Source organism: Bos grunniens, chromosome 1 (genome assembly GCF_055505025.1).
Source record: "Bos grunniens cultivar Pamir isolate PY7600 chromosome 1, Bosgru_T2T1.0, whole genome shotgun sequence".
NCBI lineage: Eukaryota > Metazoa > Chordata > Mammalia > Artiodactyla > Bovidae > Bos > Bos grunniens.
Genome location: NC_141165.1, coordinates 154,450,783 through 154,469,394, shown reverse-complemented (window position 1 = coordinate 154,469,394; position 18,612 = coordinate 154,450,783). Strand labels below are relative to the sequence as shown.

Sequence of the window (18,612 nt, the reverse complement as noted above, 5' to 3'; positions counted from 1 at the left end):
CAGATTTACTTCTGAGCAGATCTCCTTTTTCAAGGTGATTTTTTTCCTTTAGGAAATGAAGGGGAACAGGAGGATTTACCCTACTTATAGTTCAAAACACCACAGGCTGGCCACCATGAGTAACCATCTGCCACAGCTCTGCCATTCTCAGAGCTGGCAGCTCACACACCTGAGGGCCCTTTGTATCCTAACCATGGGCATCCACCTGTGGTCACGTGGGGCTGTTCACCTTCACTTAACGAGAAATCCTGATAGTAAGCCATAAACATTACCATAGTCGCCATCTTTCTGCTTCACAGAAGGTTTTAGATTAGCAACTGATGGGTCAATTGCGGTGAGTATATTCTTGGGAACTGAAAACCAAAAAGAGATATTTTAGATACTTTGGACACTTAAACAGATCTTTAAAATGTCCTGTAGATAAGATTAAAAAGATCAATTTTCTAATCAGTACATATATCATTCACTCTGCTTGTCCAACACACTCACACAGATACACCAGTGGTACCCATACGATCATCATATGTCCCAGAAAGGTCTATCTTGCAGTATTAAAAAAAAAAAACAAAAACATGGAGAACAAATAAAGAAGATATGGTACATCTATCCCATAGAACAATATTTAGTTGGCTAGCCTGGTGGCTCAGTGGGGAAGAATGAAATGTAAGAGCTGCAGGTTCGATCCCTGCCTTCGGGAGGATCCCCTGGAGAAGGAAATGGCAACCCACTCCAGTATTCTCGCCTGGGAAATCCCATGGACAGAGGAACCTGGTGGGCTATAGTCCAAGGGGTTACAAATGAGCCAGACAAGACTTAGCGATATGGTATATCTATCCAATAGAATATATTTAGCAATAGCAAGGAGTGGCATCCAATCACTGGGGTCTTCTTGGTTTGCTTCCAGGACCCACCTTGGATACCAGAACACACAGGCACTCAATTCCCTCATATAAAATGGCATCTGATTTGTATGCAACCCACCCAATATCCTATTATATACTTTAAACCATCTCTAGGTTACTGACAATACTTAATACAATGTAAATAGTCATAAGTGAAAGTGAAGTCGCTCAGTTGTGTCCGACTCTTTGCGACCCCATGAACCCGAAGCATGCCAGGCCTCCCTGTCCATCACCAACTCCCGGAGTCCACCCAAACTCACGTCCATCGAGTCGGTAATGCCATCCAGCCATCTCATCCTCTGTTGTCCCCTTCTTCTTCTCCTGTCCCCAATCCCTCCCAACATCAGGGTTTTTTCCAATGAGTCAACTCTTCGCATGAGGTGGCCAAAGTATTGGAGTCTCAGCTTCAGCATCAGTCCTTCCAATGAACACCCAGGACTGATCTCCTTTAGAATGGACTGGTTGGATCTCCTTGCAGTCCGAGGGACTCTCAAGAGTCTTCTCCAACACCACAGTTCAAAGGCATCAATTCTTCAGCGCTCAGCTTTCTTCACAGTCCAACTCTCACATCCATACATGACCACTGGAAAAACCATAGCCTTGACTAGACGGACCTTTGTTGGCAAAGTAATGTCTCTGCTTTTTAATATGCTGTCTAGGTTGGTCATAACTTTCCTTCCAAGGAGTAAGCGTCTTTTAATTTTATGGCTGCAATCACCATCTGCAGTGATTTTGGAGCCCCAAAAAATAAAGTCTGACACTGTTTCCACTGTTTCCCCATCTATTTTCCATGAAGTGATGGGACCAGATGGCCATGATCTTAGTTTTCTGAATGTTGATAATAGTTAATACAATGTAAATAGTCATAAATACAATGTAAATGTATTATTGTAAATAGTTGTCAATGTGGAGTAAATTCAAGTTTTGCTTTTTGGAATTTCCAGGAATTTTTTTTCAAATATGTTCAGTTCTGTGGTTGGTTGAATCCATGGATGTGGAACCCACAGGTACAGAAGGCCGACTGCTACAACATGGATAAATCTCAAAAACATTACGCTCAGTGAAAGAAGCCAGACACAAGACCACATACGGTATGATTCCATTCATATAAAGTCTCCAGATAAAGTCAAGTGTATAGAGACAAAAAGTAAATTAGTAGTTCCCACTGACTCAGTGGTAAGAATCTGCCTGTACTGCAGGAGACAAGGAAAACACAGGCTCCATCCCCGGGTCGGGAAGATCTCCTGGAGGAGGAAATGGCAACCCACTCCAGTATTCTTGCCTGGAGAATCTCATGGACAAAAGAGCCTGGCGAGCTACAGGCCAGGGAGTTGCAAAAGAGTAGGACAGGACTGAGCGACTGAGCATACACAAGACCGAGGTGGGGATGGGACTGACCACATGTGCCCACGAGGGAACTTTGGGGGATCATGGATATGTTTTAAAATTGGAGTGTGGTGAAAGCTGCACTTGTGTAAATGCTCAGTCGTGTCCGACTCTTTGTGGCCCCAGGCCCCTCCGTCCATGGGATTTCCCAGGTAAGAATGCTGGAGTGGGTTGTCATTTCCTTCTTTGTGGGATCTTTCTGACCCAGGGGTCTCCTACCTTGGCAGGCGAATTCTTTACCACTGAGCCATCTGGGAAGCCTGGTTAAGGCTGAAAAGCTCTGAATGTTTACCAGAAATCACTGAATTGTTTCTACATGAACTGGGTGAATTTTAAGGTATGTAAATCACACCTCAAGAGCATTAATGCTGAACATCAACTTCCCTGAGATACAGTGAAACAAAATGAATGGAACTAACTCAAAACCCACCACTGACCTCTCCCAGCTGCAATTCTGCTTTCTGCCCACAGCTCTTAACTCATCGCTTTCTTAATAAGCCTACAGAGAATTCGAAGGCTCTGTGCTAGAATGGCAGCTCTCTGTACTGTAAGAAAGGATGACAAAAAGATAAAGAGAGAGGGCAGTGTAATAGACTCCTATGGAAGATGGTTCAAGAGTCTGCCAAATTGACCCTAAGAATAAACTATCCAGATCTCAAGACCCTCCAGGCAAGGCAGACGTGATGGTGGCAGGAGTCAAAACAGGAGGGCAAAGCACAAGTTCTGAAGACCCCCGCACTGCAGCCCAGCTGGGAGAAGGGAGAGGGAGCCAAGTGTTTTTGCTGCAGAAAACTGTTTATTTTTATTTGTTCTTCAGCCCAGCTGGGATCTGGGAGAAGTGGCAACGGGAAATAGAAATGAAGCCAATACAAACTGGGCAAGTTCAACTGTGCTGACTTTTTTTTTTTTTTTTTTTTTGCAAAAGCGCTGGTAAGACATTTCTAGCAGCAAGAAAACCTCATTTCCTTTCTCAACGTGCTTAACAGAAGTCTTCTGGGGGATGTCCCAGGACGTTCCTACATTGTGAATATTCCACGAGCAGGAGGCCCTGGTGCCTTTGTGAGCGTCAGCAGCAGGGGTCACTTTTCAGGGCGGCACGGTGACATTACTGGAGGTGGTGGACACTGCCCAGCCCTTCCCCAGGAATGCCCCTTGGCCAACAAGCCCACTGCTGGTCCCAGGACCCCTGGTGGTACCCCGGAGAGCTGAGCTGTGCTGCCCCGGGTGCTTTCTGATGAAACAGGCTCTCCATCACTTCTGCACCCTGATCCCTCGGCAGGCGTGAGCTTTCTCTGCAGGAGTGGTGCTTCTTTCCCATGTCTCATCTCTTGGCTTGTTCTCAAGATACAGTAGGAGGAGAGCTGGGATCCCTGAAAATGCCAGAGGCTTTTCAATGCAGGAAAGACGGACTGCTCAGAAATGAAGGACATTGTGGGATGAGTTTTGCAGAATAAAACGTGAATTGCCTGTGTATGCTATAGATTGGGCTTCCCTTGTGGCTCAGCTGGTAAAGAATCCGCTTGTGATGTGGGAGACCTGGGTACGATCCCTGGGTTGGGAAGATCCCCTGGAGAAGGGAAAGGCCACCCACTCCAGTATTCTAGCCTGGAGAACTTCATGGACTGTATAGTCTATGGGGTCACAAGACTCGGACATGACTGAGCGACTTTCACTTTTTCCACATGCTATAGCTACAGGGAACTTGCCCATTTACTGCTGGAAAATGGCTCTCAAGGTGGGAGAATCTTTTCGGACCTTTAAAATAACAACAGTTATAAACACACCTGTCAGATTCTCGTATGTCCTGTTTCAAACTGATTCAGAATAAGGACAGACACTGGGTGTGAATTACTACCACCCCACAAACCCATCTCCATTTGAGGTGAAAAGTGTTAGTTGCTCAGTCCTGTCTGACTCTTTGTGACCCCTTGGACTGCAGCCCACCGGGCTCCTCCGCCCATGGAATTCTCCAGGCAAGAATACTGGAGTGAGTTGCCATGCCCTCCTCCAGGGGATCTTCCAGACCCAGGGATCAAACCTGGGTTTCCTGTATTGCAGGTGAAGTCTTTACTGTCTGAACGACTGGGGGAGCCAGCAAACCACTTTTCATGGAGCTCCCACTGAGCGTGGGCTCCTGTGCTCAGCATTTAAATCACGCCTCTCGTGCAGTCCTCTTAGCGAAGATGTGTAACACCCCCATCCCTGCAGATGGGAAACTGGGGCTCAGAGACGCACGATCACCTAGTCAAGAGTGACGCTTCAATTCCTAGTCTCACTCATACATGCCCTTGCTCTCTTCTGTGACACGGGGACATTCAGCCTCTGGCAACTGGATAAAGGAGAGGATGAGACGGTTGGATGGCATCACTGACCCAGTGAGTGTGAGCAAGCTCTGGAGATGGTGAAGGACAGGGAGGCCTGGCGGGCTGCAGTCCACGGGGTCCCAAAGAGCCGGACACGACTGAGTGACTGAACAACCATCACCACCAAGACACAAAGCGATTCCCACTCAGATCGTCCCTCTCAAGTCTGTTACATAAAACCAGAGATGATGATTCTAATGGGCTCCAATGGTTTGCTAAATTTAGGCAGGCCCCCTTCCCGAATTTATTTTCACCCTAAATGAGTCTGTGTCAAGCCTGGACCAGAGCAGCTTTAATAAAGAAGCCTCCACGGGTTGAAATGAGAGCCCCAAGTAATTTTTCACATCAGAGACAAAAGAGACCTCTGCTTTACTGTTGTTGTTTTTCACTAGGCACCCACGTTGCACGGGCATCTCCGAATCCTGGCATCCCCTCATCCTGCCTGTCCCAAACCTGCACCACCCATTCCTCCTGTCCTCAGTCCCAGCACTTTCTATCCCTCCTGTCCCCCAATGCCAGCACCTACTGAAGGAGGTACCCCGCATTCTGGCACCACCATCCTTCTTGTCCCCACATCCTCTTGGTGCCCACCTCCTGGGAGGAGCCTCAGACTCCTCATGAGGTCCGCATGTTTCCTGTCCCTCTCAGAAACTGTCAGGGCAGGGATGCGGGATGTTCCTCTTTCTCAGTGACCCTCAGGATCACTGGCTTTGGGCCCAGGGAGAAGTCGTCTCCGAGAAGGAGAGGGGAAAAGCTGATCAAGTTCTCTGGGTCTGCCTCCTCCTATTAGGAAGAAAGTCTAAAACCTAATCCCACCCAAGAAGTGTGGCTAATAACTAAATTGGATAAAAACTGAGAGCCAGGACCTCATGCATTAAAGAAGAGTGCTCAAGCAAAGCAAAGCAAAAGAGTGCTCAAAACAGAGCAAAAGAGTGCTCAAGCAAAACACCTCCCAGCACAATCTATGACCAAGGGTCTGACATCAGCCAGACCCGCCGCCTACAGTTCAAAGAGCAAAAGGCCTGCACCCTGGATCACTCCCCTGAGGGTACACGGAGAGGCTGAAACTCTAGCCCAGCCAAGGAGCAGTGAGGGAGGGAGAAGCAGGATTAACTGAAGCCAAAAAATAGGAGGCATGTTCTTATTAAAATGCAAATTACTTACGTTCCCAGAAAAAACCCTCCAAAGGCTCCCCTCTGCCCTTAGTGTTAAGTTGCTAAGTCATGTCCAGCTCTCTGTGACCCCTGGACTGTAGCCTACCAGGCTCCTCTGTCCGTGGGATTTTCCCAAGCAAGAATGCTGGAGAGGGTTATCACTGCCTTCTCCAGGGGATCTTCCCAACCCAGGGATTGAACTCAGGTCTCCTGCACTGCAGGCGGATTCTTTTACCGTCTCAGCCACCAGGTGCCCTCAGCTACAAGCCAATCCTCAGTCTCCCATCTCCGAGGGCCCTCAGCCCTGTGCTCACCTCCCAGTATTTGCCTGCCCTTCACCTTGCTGACTCTTACTCACCTGGTCTCACTTGACCCACTCCCCTGGGAAGCCCTCCTGGTCTGCTACATCACCGGGGTCTGGAATCACCACATTCCATCCCATGAGGGCAAGGAACACAGTGCTCACCCACACCCCAACCCAAGGAGTGGGGTACTGGGTGGGCACCTCAAGATTGCTGGGCAGTGGAGACCACAGTTAGAAGCCGGGTATTGGAACAGACATCAGTGGGGTGGACCTTCCTGGCCCTGATAGCTCAGTGGGTAAAGAATCCGCCTGCAATGCAGGAGACCCCTGGTTCGATTCCTGGGTCAGGAAGATCCTCTGGAGAAGGGATAGCTACCCACTCCAGTATTCTTGGGCTTCCTTGGTGGCTCTGCTGGTAAAGGATCCGCCTGCCATGTGGGAGACCTGGGTTACATCCCTGGGTTGGGAAGATCCCCTGCAGAAGGGAAAGACTACCCACTCCAGGATTCTGGCCTGGAGAATTCCATGGACTGTATAGTCCCTGGGGTCACAAAGAGTCAGACGTGACTGAGCGACTTTCCTTCACTTCCCTGAGGCTCTTATGTAAGAGCATCTTGTTTAGGGTGGGAAGTTGGCTGGGCCGCTCTCTGGCAGCCAAGTTTATAATCATATCATGTCACATGGTCTCTGGCCAAGGCAGATCACAGGAGGGGGCTACCTGACCCCAGTCCAGCCAAAGAAACAGCTCTCTGGTAGGAATTTGGAAGGAAGTTGCCAGATTGGTAGTCTTTATAAATTGTTAGGACAGAAAAGTGTAACGTAAGAATCGCCTGGGTTGTGGGGATGACTGTATGCCATCTAGCCCAGGCTCAGAGAAAAGCCGTAGAGGGGAGAGAGAGAAGCAGAGAGACACACAGACAGAGAGACTCCATGCTCGCGAAGTTCCAGTTTAGTCCCGCCCTGAGGCTTTCTTTCCTGGTCTGGCTTCTGAAGATGGCTTTCTACCCGTAGGCTACCTCCCCAACCAACTCACTTCGGGCTTAAACCAGCTCAAATCGGTTTCTTCGCTCATATCCAAAGGAGTAAGACAGATCCGCTTAGAAATTAATTCCTGACTTCCTTCTTTTCTGTATGAACTTCCACATTAGTGGGAATATGTTTTTTTTTTTTTTAAACATAAAATGCCCCCATTCCACGCCCCATTCGGTGATCTAAAAAAAATACACAGACATTGCAAATCACTTTCTAATGATTCGAGTTTCACAGTGACAACCCATCCGTCAAGGGGAGAAATGATTTTAAAATGTCAACCACTTAGAAGGTGATTAGAAGTGATGAGAAGTTGCCTGAGAAGGCATCTGTTTGGATGGGGGAGCAGGGAGGAGAGGTTGGGGACCCTGAGTTGCTCAGAGAGTGAGAGTCACCCCCTCCCCTTTAGAATAACTCCTGGAGAACCACAGGGAAGACAAGGGGGGAACTGTCCATGGTCCCACATCTGAAACCAAAAAGCAAAGCCCCCTCTCTGACCTCGGCCTCCTATCCTCCAATGAACTCACTCAGATGCCTCCCCTGCCATCCTCTGACCTCATCCGAGGAGCCCTTGTTTCCCCGCCAGCCCTCATGCATCCGGCTGGATGTACCCACCAACCAGCGTCCCCGAGAACTTGGACCACTAACCCCGCAGGCCCTCGGCACACCCAGCTCACATCACCACCATCCTTCCTGAAGTCAGCCTGTCCTCCGGCCCCCACAGCCCTCACTTCAGACTTTGACCTCCTCTATCCCCTCTCCCCTCCCCGCTGCCCCATCCTCACAGCCGACCACCCCGGCTCACACTTCTTTTGAGAAGACGGGAGCCACGCAGTTGGAGCTCCAAGCCGTCCCTCCATCCATTTCCAGAGTGTCTGCTCCCACCCCCATGGTGAGAAAGGACATGTCCTCTGGCCCTCGCCACCTTCTCTGGACCCCAATCTTTCCAAATAGGCCAGGTGCCTCCAGGGTCTCAAATTATCTTCCTACTTTCCCAAACCTCTCCAATCCGCCCAATGTTTACCATGTCTTCTAGCCCGCTTCCAGTCGAACTGGTCTCTGCGTCCATCCCATCCAGCCCACCCTCTTTCAGCTGGAGCGGTCCTTTAAGACTCTAAACATCATCATCGAACAAGTCTCCCACTGGCACCTCCTCCCAGGCCTCACAGGACCTGATTCTGGCCCCCTCCTGTACCATCTTACCCACCTCCGTCCTCACCCACTCACCCCTCCTCTCCCACTCAGCATCTGCCAGCTCACGCCTCCCCACCCCTCAGAGCACAGGGGCAAATTCACCCCCAAGGAAGGTTCTCTGTGGAAGATTTCTCCACCTTCCCCACAAACTAAAAGGCCCCTCTACCATTATCCTTCTGCACAGCATCCTGGCCTTTCCTTAAAACAAACAAATAAAACTTATTTGGCTGCACTGGGTCTTACTTGCGGCATGTGGATTCTCCCTGACCAGGGGTCTAACCTCGGGGCCCCCGCACTGGGAGCTGAGTCCTAGCCACTGGGCCACCAGGGAAGTCCCATCCTGCCCTTTGCTGAAGCATCATCATTCATCACAGCGGGTAAAGACAGATTTCTCTGGTGATTTGTTTAATGCTCATCTCTCTTCCCCCAGGGCTTCCCTCATGGCTCAGATGGTAAAGAATCTGCCTGCTATGTGGGAGACCTGGGTTCAATCCTTTCCCCTGGAGGAAGGCACGGGAACCCACTTCTTGCCTGGAGAATCCATGGACAGAGGAGCCTGGCACGCTACAGTCCATGGGGTCACAAAGAGCCCGACACAACTGAGCCATTAAGCGCATCTCTCTTCCTCCACTGATAATTCATAACGGCGTCTTTTCTTTTTTAACTAAAACATACCAACAACGTGCTGAACGAGTGAATGAAGGAGAGGAAGCTTGGGCTGGGACGTGTGACTCCTCAGGTCCTGAAAGCCCACCCTGTCTTAGCTAAAAGGAGCCTCAGCCTGGGCACGGCCCTCGCCTCGCCCATGAAGGCACATCAGGAAACCCACCTTACTTGCAGGTTACCGTCCTGCCCTTCCTTCCATGCTCAGCTAGAGAGACCTGCAGTTACTGGAACTTCAGACTGATCTATGCAGCTTTTTGGGGTTTCCCAGGTGGCGCTAGTGGTAAAGAACCTGCCTGCTAATGCAGGAGACATAGAGACGCAGGCTCCATCCCTGAGTGCGGAAGATCCCCTGGAGGAGGGCACGGCAACCCACTCCAGCATTCTTGCCTTGGAGAATCCCATGGACAGAGGAGCCTGGCAAGGCTGCAGTCCACGGGGTCACACAGAGTCGGACACAACTGAAGCGATTTAGAACACACATGTGACTTCTTGAGTTTCTTGAGGAAACTCAACCAGAATAGGTTCCAGGCTACCCAGAGCTGCTTCACACGGGAACCAGTAAAGACTGGAAGGCAAATCAAACTGTGCCTCCTGGAACGTGAATGTGGGCGCTATTATTTTGGGACTGTATTTCTGTAGTTACTTCACTGTACCTATTCCAGCTCTGATATTGCAGAGGACATATTTAGCTCAGGATATAAAATGCTGTGGTTGCAACAAAATATTATTGAGCTGTAAAAAGGAATGATGTACTGGCATGTACTCCACCATAGATGCACCCTGAGGACATACTAGGCAAAGAAGCCAGTCACAGAGAATCACACATTGTCCAACTCCATCCATACGAAATGTCCAGAAGAGGTAAATCCATAAGATCGGAAGTGGTGGTTGCTTGAGGTGGGACTAGGGGGCGAGGGGTGGATTGGGGGAGGACTGCTAAAGGGTCCAGGGTTTCTTTGGGATGTGATGAGACTGTTCTTAAATTTTTAAAAATTTTCATTTATTTTACTGACTGTGCATATGTGATCTTAGTTCCCTGACCAGGGATCGAACTTCTACCCCTTCAGTAGAAGCTTGGAATCTTAACCACTGGACTGCTGGGGAATTCCCAAGAATGTTCTTAAGTTAATTGCAATGGGAGTTGCACAATGCTGTGACTCTATTGAGACCACTGATTTGTATGATTAAGGGGTCAACTGTATAGTTTGTGATTTATAGCTCAATAAAGCTGTTTAAAAAAAGAAGAAGAAGAAAAGGCTAGGGGTACCTGGCAGGGAGAAAGAGGTTTCCATGAGCACAAGTATTGGGTTCTTCAGTTACGACGTTCTTTGCTTTTCCTTTGCTTCTATACTTATTTGAAAACAGAAACAAAAACCCCTCAGCAGTCCACGTGTCAGGATTACAAACTAGAAATCCAAGGTGCCCTCAGGGGGTAATTAACACTTGATTTATAAATGTCGCTTTATAAAATTGGAATCAATTGAACCAAGAATTTCATTTTATGATTGGAAGACACTAGGAAAAAAAAGTAAGGCTGTCATGTAACATATTTAAAGGCTATAGGTAAGCATTTGATCTGTTGGCTTAACCCCAGGGATACATCGATAAAATGGCTATTGGCAGTCCTGAGAATTAGTCATTTTAGGGCCCAAACGCAAGACTGGAAGATTAACTAGGAGTCAAGCAATACTCCGTGAACTTACATGACGTATCTATAAATTCTAGAGCCTCCTGAGAACTCAGATTAAAATCGTTCTTCTCGGTGACATCCGCTTTATCCCGTTTCCTTATTCTTCTCCTTCCCTCCCCTCTTGCTGCCAATCTGATTACTAAAATCACTTTTCTTTTTTTTTTGGCCATGTGGCATGCAGGATCTTAGTTTCCCTACTAGGGATCGAACCCATGTCCCCTGCAGTGGAAGGGCAGAGTCCTAACCACTGAACCACAGGGAAGTCCAGCTAAAAGCACCTTTGACCCAAGAAAATTCTATCGCTTATGACATGGACATTATAAACGAGGATAAAGGACAGGAGGAAGCCTCATGAGTGTGAGAGAAGACAACACAGTGTCAGGGTGTGTTGGGCAGATGCCATGACTTGTTGCTCCAAACCTCCTTCTGTTCACACGACCACCGCCTCCCCAGGAGGCAAAATCTCCAAACGGCTGGCGGAGGGTGTATCCTTACCACACGCGTAGAAGACCGAGAGATATTTTTTCACTCCTGGCAGACAGGGGCTTCCGAAATGGTGGTTGTTGACGAGGACTTTGCACCTCTGCTTCCCGTAACATCTCCTGGATAACACGTGCAGAGCCGAGTAAGACAGACAATCTGAGAGGCAGGAGACATCAAAAACTTCTAGGTTAGAATCCATGTATGGCTTCGGTTATTTTCTGAGCCGGACTTCACAGTTCATGGAGATTAGCTGTGATTATTCGATTATTTTCCGTCTCATTAAAGCACCCCACAGAAGGCTGAATACTATACAGGCAGTGCTGGAAGGGCTTAATCAGCTTACTCTAATACTCTGCTGTCATGGTCTGAAAACCTATCTATATATCATATTGTGTTATATATTATAATATTAGCGATTTACTAAAATTTTGTTTTCTTTTTAGTTTTTATTGGAATATAATTGCTTTACATAATGCTGTGTTAGTTTCTGCCGTACAACACCGTGAATCAGCTACAGGTATACACCCACCCCCTCCCTCTTGAGCGCTCCACTCAGCCACACCCCCATCCCAGCCTTCTAGGCCACCACCGAGCACATGATTGAGTTCCCGTGCTGTGGCAGCTTCCCATCAACTGTTGTACACACAGCAGCGTGCATCTGTCAATGCTCCTCTTCCAGTTCACTGCCCCTCTCGTTTCCCCCAGCTGTGTCCACACTTCAGTTCTCTGCATCCATGTCTCTATTTCTGCCCTGCAAATAAGTTCATCTGTACCATTTTTCTTGATTCTGTATATATGCATTAATATGCGATATCTGTTTTTCTCTTTTTGACTTCACTCTGTATGACAGACTCTACGTGCACCCACGTCTCTACAAATGAGCCCATCAGAAATCCTTATACATTTTTGAACAAGGGGGCCTACATCTGCATTTTACACTGCCTCTGCCCAGTCATGTAACCGGTCTTGCATACACAGCAGGCAAAACGTGTAAAACACTGAATAAAGACTCTTTCTTTTACTCCTTTAGTTTAGTTATTGGTTACTGCTCTTTGAAACAGTTTAGTTATTGGTTGATTTTGAGAATCCTTCTCTCCTATGTGAACATAAGCACTGTGAGGACAGGGGCTATTTCTATTTTGTTCATCATCTAATTTTTCCGGCCTGACCAGCTGTGGAAATCCAATAGCTGATGAATGAATGAACGGGCAGATGGATGAAGAAACATTTGGCCAGCTTTTTCGGCACTCTGGCACAAGATCTTCACCGTTACTAAATATTAACTGAACACGTATGGAGAATGAGGCATTGTGTCATGTGCAGTCCAAAGAAAACAACCGAGAGAAGCCCGCCATGAGTCCACAGGATGTGCGATGGGGCTGGAAGACAGAGCCCATTCAGGTGACCTGCCGTCTAGCAACGTGAAACAGGGTGAGTACCAGCAGTGATGGTTTAGACAGGACGTGACGGGGTCGGAGGAGGCAGAGATTGCTGGGGACCAGAGTGGCCAAGACAGGCCTTACGGAGGAGGGGGCTTGGTCCTTGGAGAAGGAGCATGACCAGGGTACCAGCAGGCCAAGAGAGAAAGGCATAAACACCAAAGTCAGTGAGCCGGAAGCACTTATCGGGCGTCTAAGGGCTGAGCCTGAGCTGGAATAGCAGGTGCGGGCAGGTAAGTTGCAATACTCGATGAGGAAAAGTAAAAGAGAGCAAGGTCCAACTTCTTCTGAAAGCTGAGCTAGAGACTTTGAGCTCTATTCTGCAAGTACCAGGGGCCCCAAGAAACACCCTGATGCTTGCGTCCTTTGGGGACATCGCTATTGGGTGCCCTGGGAGAGACAAGGAACCAAAGGGAGGGAGACTGGTTTGGAAGCAATTTTAATCATACCTGTTGGGAGGAATTAAGGGCTTGAACAGCAGGGAACAGAGAGGGAGAGAATTCTAGAGACCCTGCAAAGTTCAGCTCAGTTACGGTAACAGCAAGCATTCTGCTGAGGCTGTGTTTCACTCGTGTGTCTCATGAGATAGGTTGTTGATTATACATCTTATATTTCATAGAAAATATACAGAGAATATGATATATTATTAGTATCATAAGTTGTTTATATAACAATATGCAGCTAGATAAAGGTGGGGAAGCTCACATCTCAGAGAAGTTCCATCTCTCCCTCTTATATTAATATTTTAGAGATCCGTAAGAGTCCAGTTGAAAGCAGGAATCTGTGGTAAACACCAGAGAGGTGGGAAGACAATGATCTTAAGGAAATGATTAAATAAATACATACACACATATATGAAACATATAAATTAGATATATTTATTTATATGTGTTTATTTTATATTCTCACATATAATAATATATGGAGCATGCTTATATGGACCATATAAACATATATGTATAAATGTGTGTGTGTATATATATGGGCATATATATGAATATATATGTACATATTTTTGCAACATAGCTTGTTTGGTTTAGTTGCTAAGTCATGTCCAACTCTTTTGTTACCCCATGGACTGTAGCCCACCAGGCTCCTCTGTCCGTTGGATTTTCCAGGCAAGAACACTGGAGTGGGTTGCCATTTCCTTCTCCATGTTATATACCTAAAAGTATGTAATATGTATATCTCAACAAATGATGAGGAACATTATTATGAAGGAACTTGATCTGAATATCTTCATGAAGGTTCTGGTTTATTTGCCAAGTCCAATCCCACAATGCCTGATCACTGGAGTGCATGGCACACGGTAGGCAGCCAACAATGATGAATTCAATGAATGGACCGGTGGACTGGCCTGGACACCAGGAAATGCAAACATCCCATACACCTGGCTTTGGAATGTGTTCTGGGAGGGTGACCCATGAGTTCGAATCTACGCTGAGAAAAGCTGCCTGGAGGGGCCGTCGGAAGCTGTCATCCTCTTGTTGGCCCCTGGGTCAGTTCTACTTGGCAACTTGCATCTGTTTTCTGACTGCATCTGAATACTTCAGTCTAAAGGACGCATCTTGCTGGGCTAAATTTGGTGGGGTTCTCATAAATGACAGAAAAGTAAACTGAGCAAGTCAGGCAGCCATTGAGGATGGAAGGAGAGGTTTTGAAGTGCCAGAGCATCAAGCATGTCTCTGTGAAGAGTAAAGACTAACAGCCTGAACAGTGTTCTGGCAGCCCACCCAGGGCTCAAATCAGACCACGTAAAGTGGGCTTGATAAAGAGACTTTACAAAGGCGTGAATGGGATATGAACCCCTCAAAGGATGGTGCAGGGCCCTGAGGAGGAACAGCAGAGAGAGGCTACCAGCCCCGAGCCTGAGGGGCGAGGGTAGGGGTTTCCAGGACACGGGCTGCCCCACCGAGCGGGCTGCTGCATGGAGCTGGGTCTGCAGTGGGCGCTCCCTGTGAGTCGCGTTGTGTTCCCTTAGCCGCTTTTGTGCCTGGATCTGTCATTGGATGGGGAGCTCCTGGAGGGCTCTGGGGTTTCTCTGCTGTTTGCCCAGAACCTACTATCTGTTCAACTCCCTGAGACTCTGTGTTCCTCCCCCAGAGCTACAGGAACATCATTTTTACCGTCTTTCTGTGAGACTTGTGCAAAGCAACTGCAGGAGTCAAAGCGCACATAAATGTGAACTGCTCTCACCAGCTGTCGCTGAGGTTGAATGAGCTCCCTCGCTGAGCCTGTTTCCTCAGCGGAATAGTGACCATATGGAGAGCAGTGCTGATTTACTGGCTGGCATGAGTACTGCACGAAGGTTACATTTAGAGGGCCCAGTGGCAGCATCCGGTGTTCGTCAGTTACCGTGACTGACATCGGGCCACTACCTCAGATGGGAAAGCGGTACTTCTACAAAAGGCCTTTGGGACTTAGATAATTTATAGTCTGAACTAAATGCCTTCTTTGGTTCTTTCAAGTGAAAACAGGCATATGGAATGATGAGATATACTATATACTACACACACAAATACTGGAAGGAGAATCACTAAGATTCTCAGGGGGCTATTTTTGGCTGATGAGAAAGAATTTTTCCCCCCTATTGATTTTAAGATACTTTCCAAGTTTTTGTGAGTTTACATTGGTTTGAAATGAAAGCGTACAAAATGAACTTTCTTAAAAAGAAAAACAAAATTCATATCTGGATAGAAGACAGATTTTAAATATGAGTGTCTCTGGGGTAATTTTTTTCAGAAATGTAAATTTTTCTGCAAATGTAATGATAAATGATCCTTTTGTATACCTCAATTTGCCCCAGGAGCTATGGGAAGTTTATCTAGGAGTAAAGATATATCCTTTGAATTTTCTTCCCGTTTACTTAAAATTTTTTATTGAAGTAGGATTAATTTACAATGTTGCGTTAGTTTCAAGCGTATAGCAAAGTGATTCAGTTATACATATATGTTCTTTTTCAGATCCTTTGCCATTACAGGTTATTACAAGACACTGAATGTAGTTTTCTGTGCTACACAGTAGGTCCTTGTTGCTTACCTGCTTTATGTATAGTAGTGTGTATCTGTTAATCCCAAACTCCTAATTTATCTCCCTAGTACTCTTGCCTGGAAAGTCCCATGGACGGAGGAGCCTGGTGGGCTGCAGTCCATGGGGTCGCTAAGATTCAGACACGACTGAGCGACTTCACTCTCACTTTTCACTGTCCTGCATTGGAGAAGGAAATGGCAACCCGCTCCAGTGTTCTTGCCTGGAGAATCCCATGGACGGAGGAGCCTGGTGGGCTGCTGTCTATGGGGTTGCACAGAGTCGGACACGACTGAAGTGACTTAGCAGCAGCAGCAGCAGCAGCAGCAGTCCCCTGTAGTTCATTTTTTTTTTTACTATTTTTCATTGCTTTGTGGGTGCACAGGGTTGATTATGAATATTTTTGCTGTCTTTAGGAGCCTTATTATTATTTGGACATTTATCAATTGGAAATTTATCTATTATTAGCACATTTATCAATTGGAAAAAACCCTACATCTCAAGATTGAGAATGAGCTGTATGACTTCCGTATAAGCCACCTATATTGAAAAGAAGTAACAAAAGAATTATGAAGTTATTCTTGGAAGTCCAACAACTATTATTGTTTTTTCTGTAAGCTACTATTTTTTTCTGTTTCAAATACATGTTTATAGCCGAAAACTTGAAAACCACAAGTACTGCTAAACCAGGAAAATAAAAATCCTCAGTAAATTCCATAATCAAGAAAAACAATGGCTAACCTTTAAAGAGCATCCTTCTAGTCACTTCTATATTTAAATATCCTTCCCCCTCAATGGATCATATACATATGACTCTGTATGCTGCTTTTCCTCATTTATTAGCATATTTATGAAAATTTTTTAACAGAAGCATCATTTTAAAGAGTTGTATAGTTTCTCACTTTATAAATGTGCCAGCTCTATTTACAATACCCTATTGGTAGATGTTCCGATGGTTTCCATTGTTTAATGCCATAAAGAATTGTGCGTGAAACATCCTTAGAGCCAAATACTTGCACACGAGCATGACGGTTTCTAACTCTTGGAAGTAGATTGCTTTGTCAAAGGGTATTCAAAATATTAAAGCTTTTGATACATGCTGCCAAGCCGTTCAGGAGGGTTGTATCAATTCACACTCTTGCCAGAAATATGTGAGAGCCCCAGAAACTTTATATTTTCTTAGGATGTGTGCCTGACCATATTTCTTAAGGCTAACAGAGGAAGAGCGTGGGGAAGACTCTATTTGCAAGACCACAATCCTCTTGGACCCAGCAGGTCCTGTGACCAGTGTGATTTGCAGAGACAGGCTTCTGCACTCATAGTTACCCTGGGAGCAAAAGAATTTATCTTGGTGAGAGTGAAAGAACCCACGGTGTATTTTTAGGAAGAGGCCCAAGGTAATTCAGGTCCTATGTAGCTCTGACCATTTCCTTGTTGACACTGAGCGCTGAACCATTGGCAGGATTCTTTTTTTTTTTTTTTTTAAGTGGTTATTTCCCTCCCAGCCTGATTTTGTTTGCACCTCTCTACCTGGCAAACTACCCTCCGCCCCAATACATGTGATAACAAGATACTCAACTATTTAATTTTTATATTTTTGGCTACCGTTTCACACTGAAACTGCATTTAATCGCTCTTTACAACCTGTGTTTATTTAGATAATTAGGCGGGTTGCTCTTACTAGACTGTCTTGGCAGTGGGAGCCCCTGGCACCTTGATCTTTGGCTGAAAAGTCCAGGCCTGCCCACACTTGGCCGTGGGGTGGCCTTAGTCCAGCCTTTGAGACCCACTGTGTGGTTTTTCTCACTCTCTTATTAAGGAAATAGCACCCCTGGAGCCCACCCAGAAAGTATAACTGCTGCAGGAAATGACGTGCCATGGTGGACACCCAGGGAGCTTTCTGGAAGCCTGCCTTCCAGAGTCCATGCCCAGGTCTGTGGGAAGGCGTATCCTTTCTTGTGTCAGATGCTGCTCCACTGGGGTTTCTCTGAGACCAGCGCTGATCAGCCACTTTTTAATTTTCTTTCAGTTTCTTTTCCAATACAGGAGCCATAACTTCTTTCTTTTTTAAAAAAAATTTGGCTGCACCACGTGACACGTGGGATCTTAGTTCCCTGACGAGGAATCAAACTCGTGCCCCCTGCATTGGAAGCTCAGAGTCTTAACCACTGAACCTCCAGGGGAATCCCAAAAGGAGCTGTAAGTTCTGAAGGATCTGACTTGCCTGAAGATCTTTCAGAAATGTCTTTGCATCATCGCCTTCAATAGAGACACCAGATCTGTGTTTAAACTTGTATGACAGTTCAGTTCAGTTCAGTTCAGTCGCTCAGTCGTGTCTGACTCTCTGAGACCCCATGTACTGCAGTGCACCAGGCTTCCCTGTCCATCACCAACTCCTGGAGCTTACTCAAACTCATGTCCATCGTGTCAGTGATGACATCCAACCATCTTATCCCCTGAAGTCCCCTTCTTGTCCTGCCCTCAATCTTTCCCAGCATCAGGGTCTTTTCAAATGAGTCAGCTCTTCGCATCAGGTGGCCAAAGTACTGGAGTTTCAGCTTCCGCATCAGTCCTTCCAATGAACACCCAGAACTCAGCTCCTTTAGAATGGACTGGTTGGATCTCCCTGCAGTCCAAGGGACTCTCAGGAGTCTTCTCCAACACCATGGTTCAAAAGCATCACTTTTTTGACAGCTGGCGTGGTCATCAGCCTTGCTGCTCTTCCTAATTTTTTTGCTTGAAAGCTGTGATGATCAGCCTTTGTGTTAGTTCCTGGGGCTGCAGTAACAGAGAACACACACTGGGTGCCTTAAACAATAGACTTCTGTGTCCTCTCAGTTCTGAGGCGGGAAGCTGGAGCTATCCTGCGGGTTGGCCCCTTCTGAGGATCCCTTTCTTGCAAGTGGCCGACCTCTCCTTGCGCCCTCACGGTGTCTTCCCTGTGTGCGCCCGTGTCCTGAGCTCCCCTTCCTGTG

At 46.9% G+C, this 18,612-nt stretch overlaps 1 protein-coding gene across 19 annotated transcripts in view; it reads right to left on the bottom strand.

Annotated features, from left to right (window-relative positions):
* Positions 1–18,612, bottom strand: part of EVA1C (eva-1 homolog C) — a 124,340-nt gene that overhangs the window by 34,967 nt on the left and 70,761 nt on the right. For 11 of the 19 annotated variants that reach the window (XM_086413523.1, XM_086413469.1, XM_086413457.1 and 8 more), the window contains 2 exons: positions 11,184–11,327; positions 273–353 (listed from right to left, as the gene is read on the bottom strand). In XM_086413523.1, coding sequence (XP_086269649.1) covers positions 273–353; positions 11,184–11,327 — 225 coding nt within the window. The remainder of the gene's footprint in view (positions 1–272; positions 354–11,183; positions 11,328–18,612) is intronic. The other 8 variants (XM_086413490.1, XM_086413473.1, XM_086413511.1 and 5 more) reach the window with 2 other exon arrangements.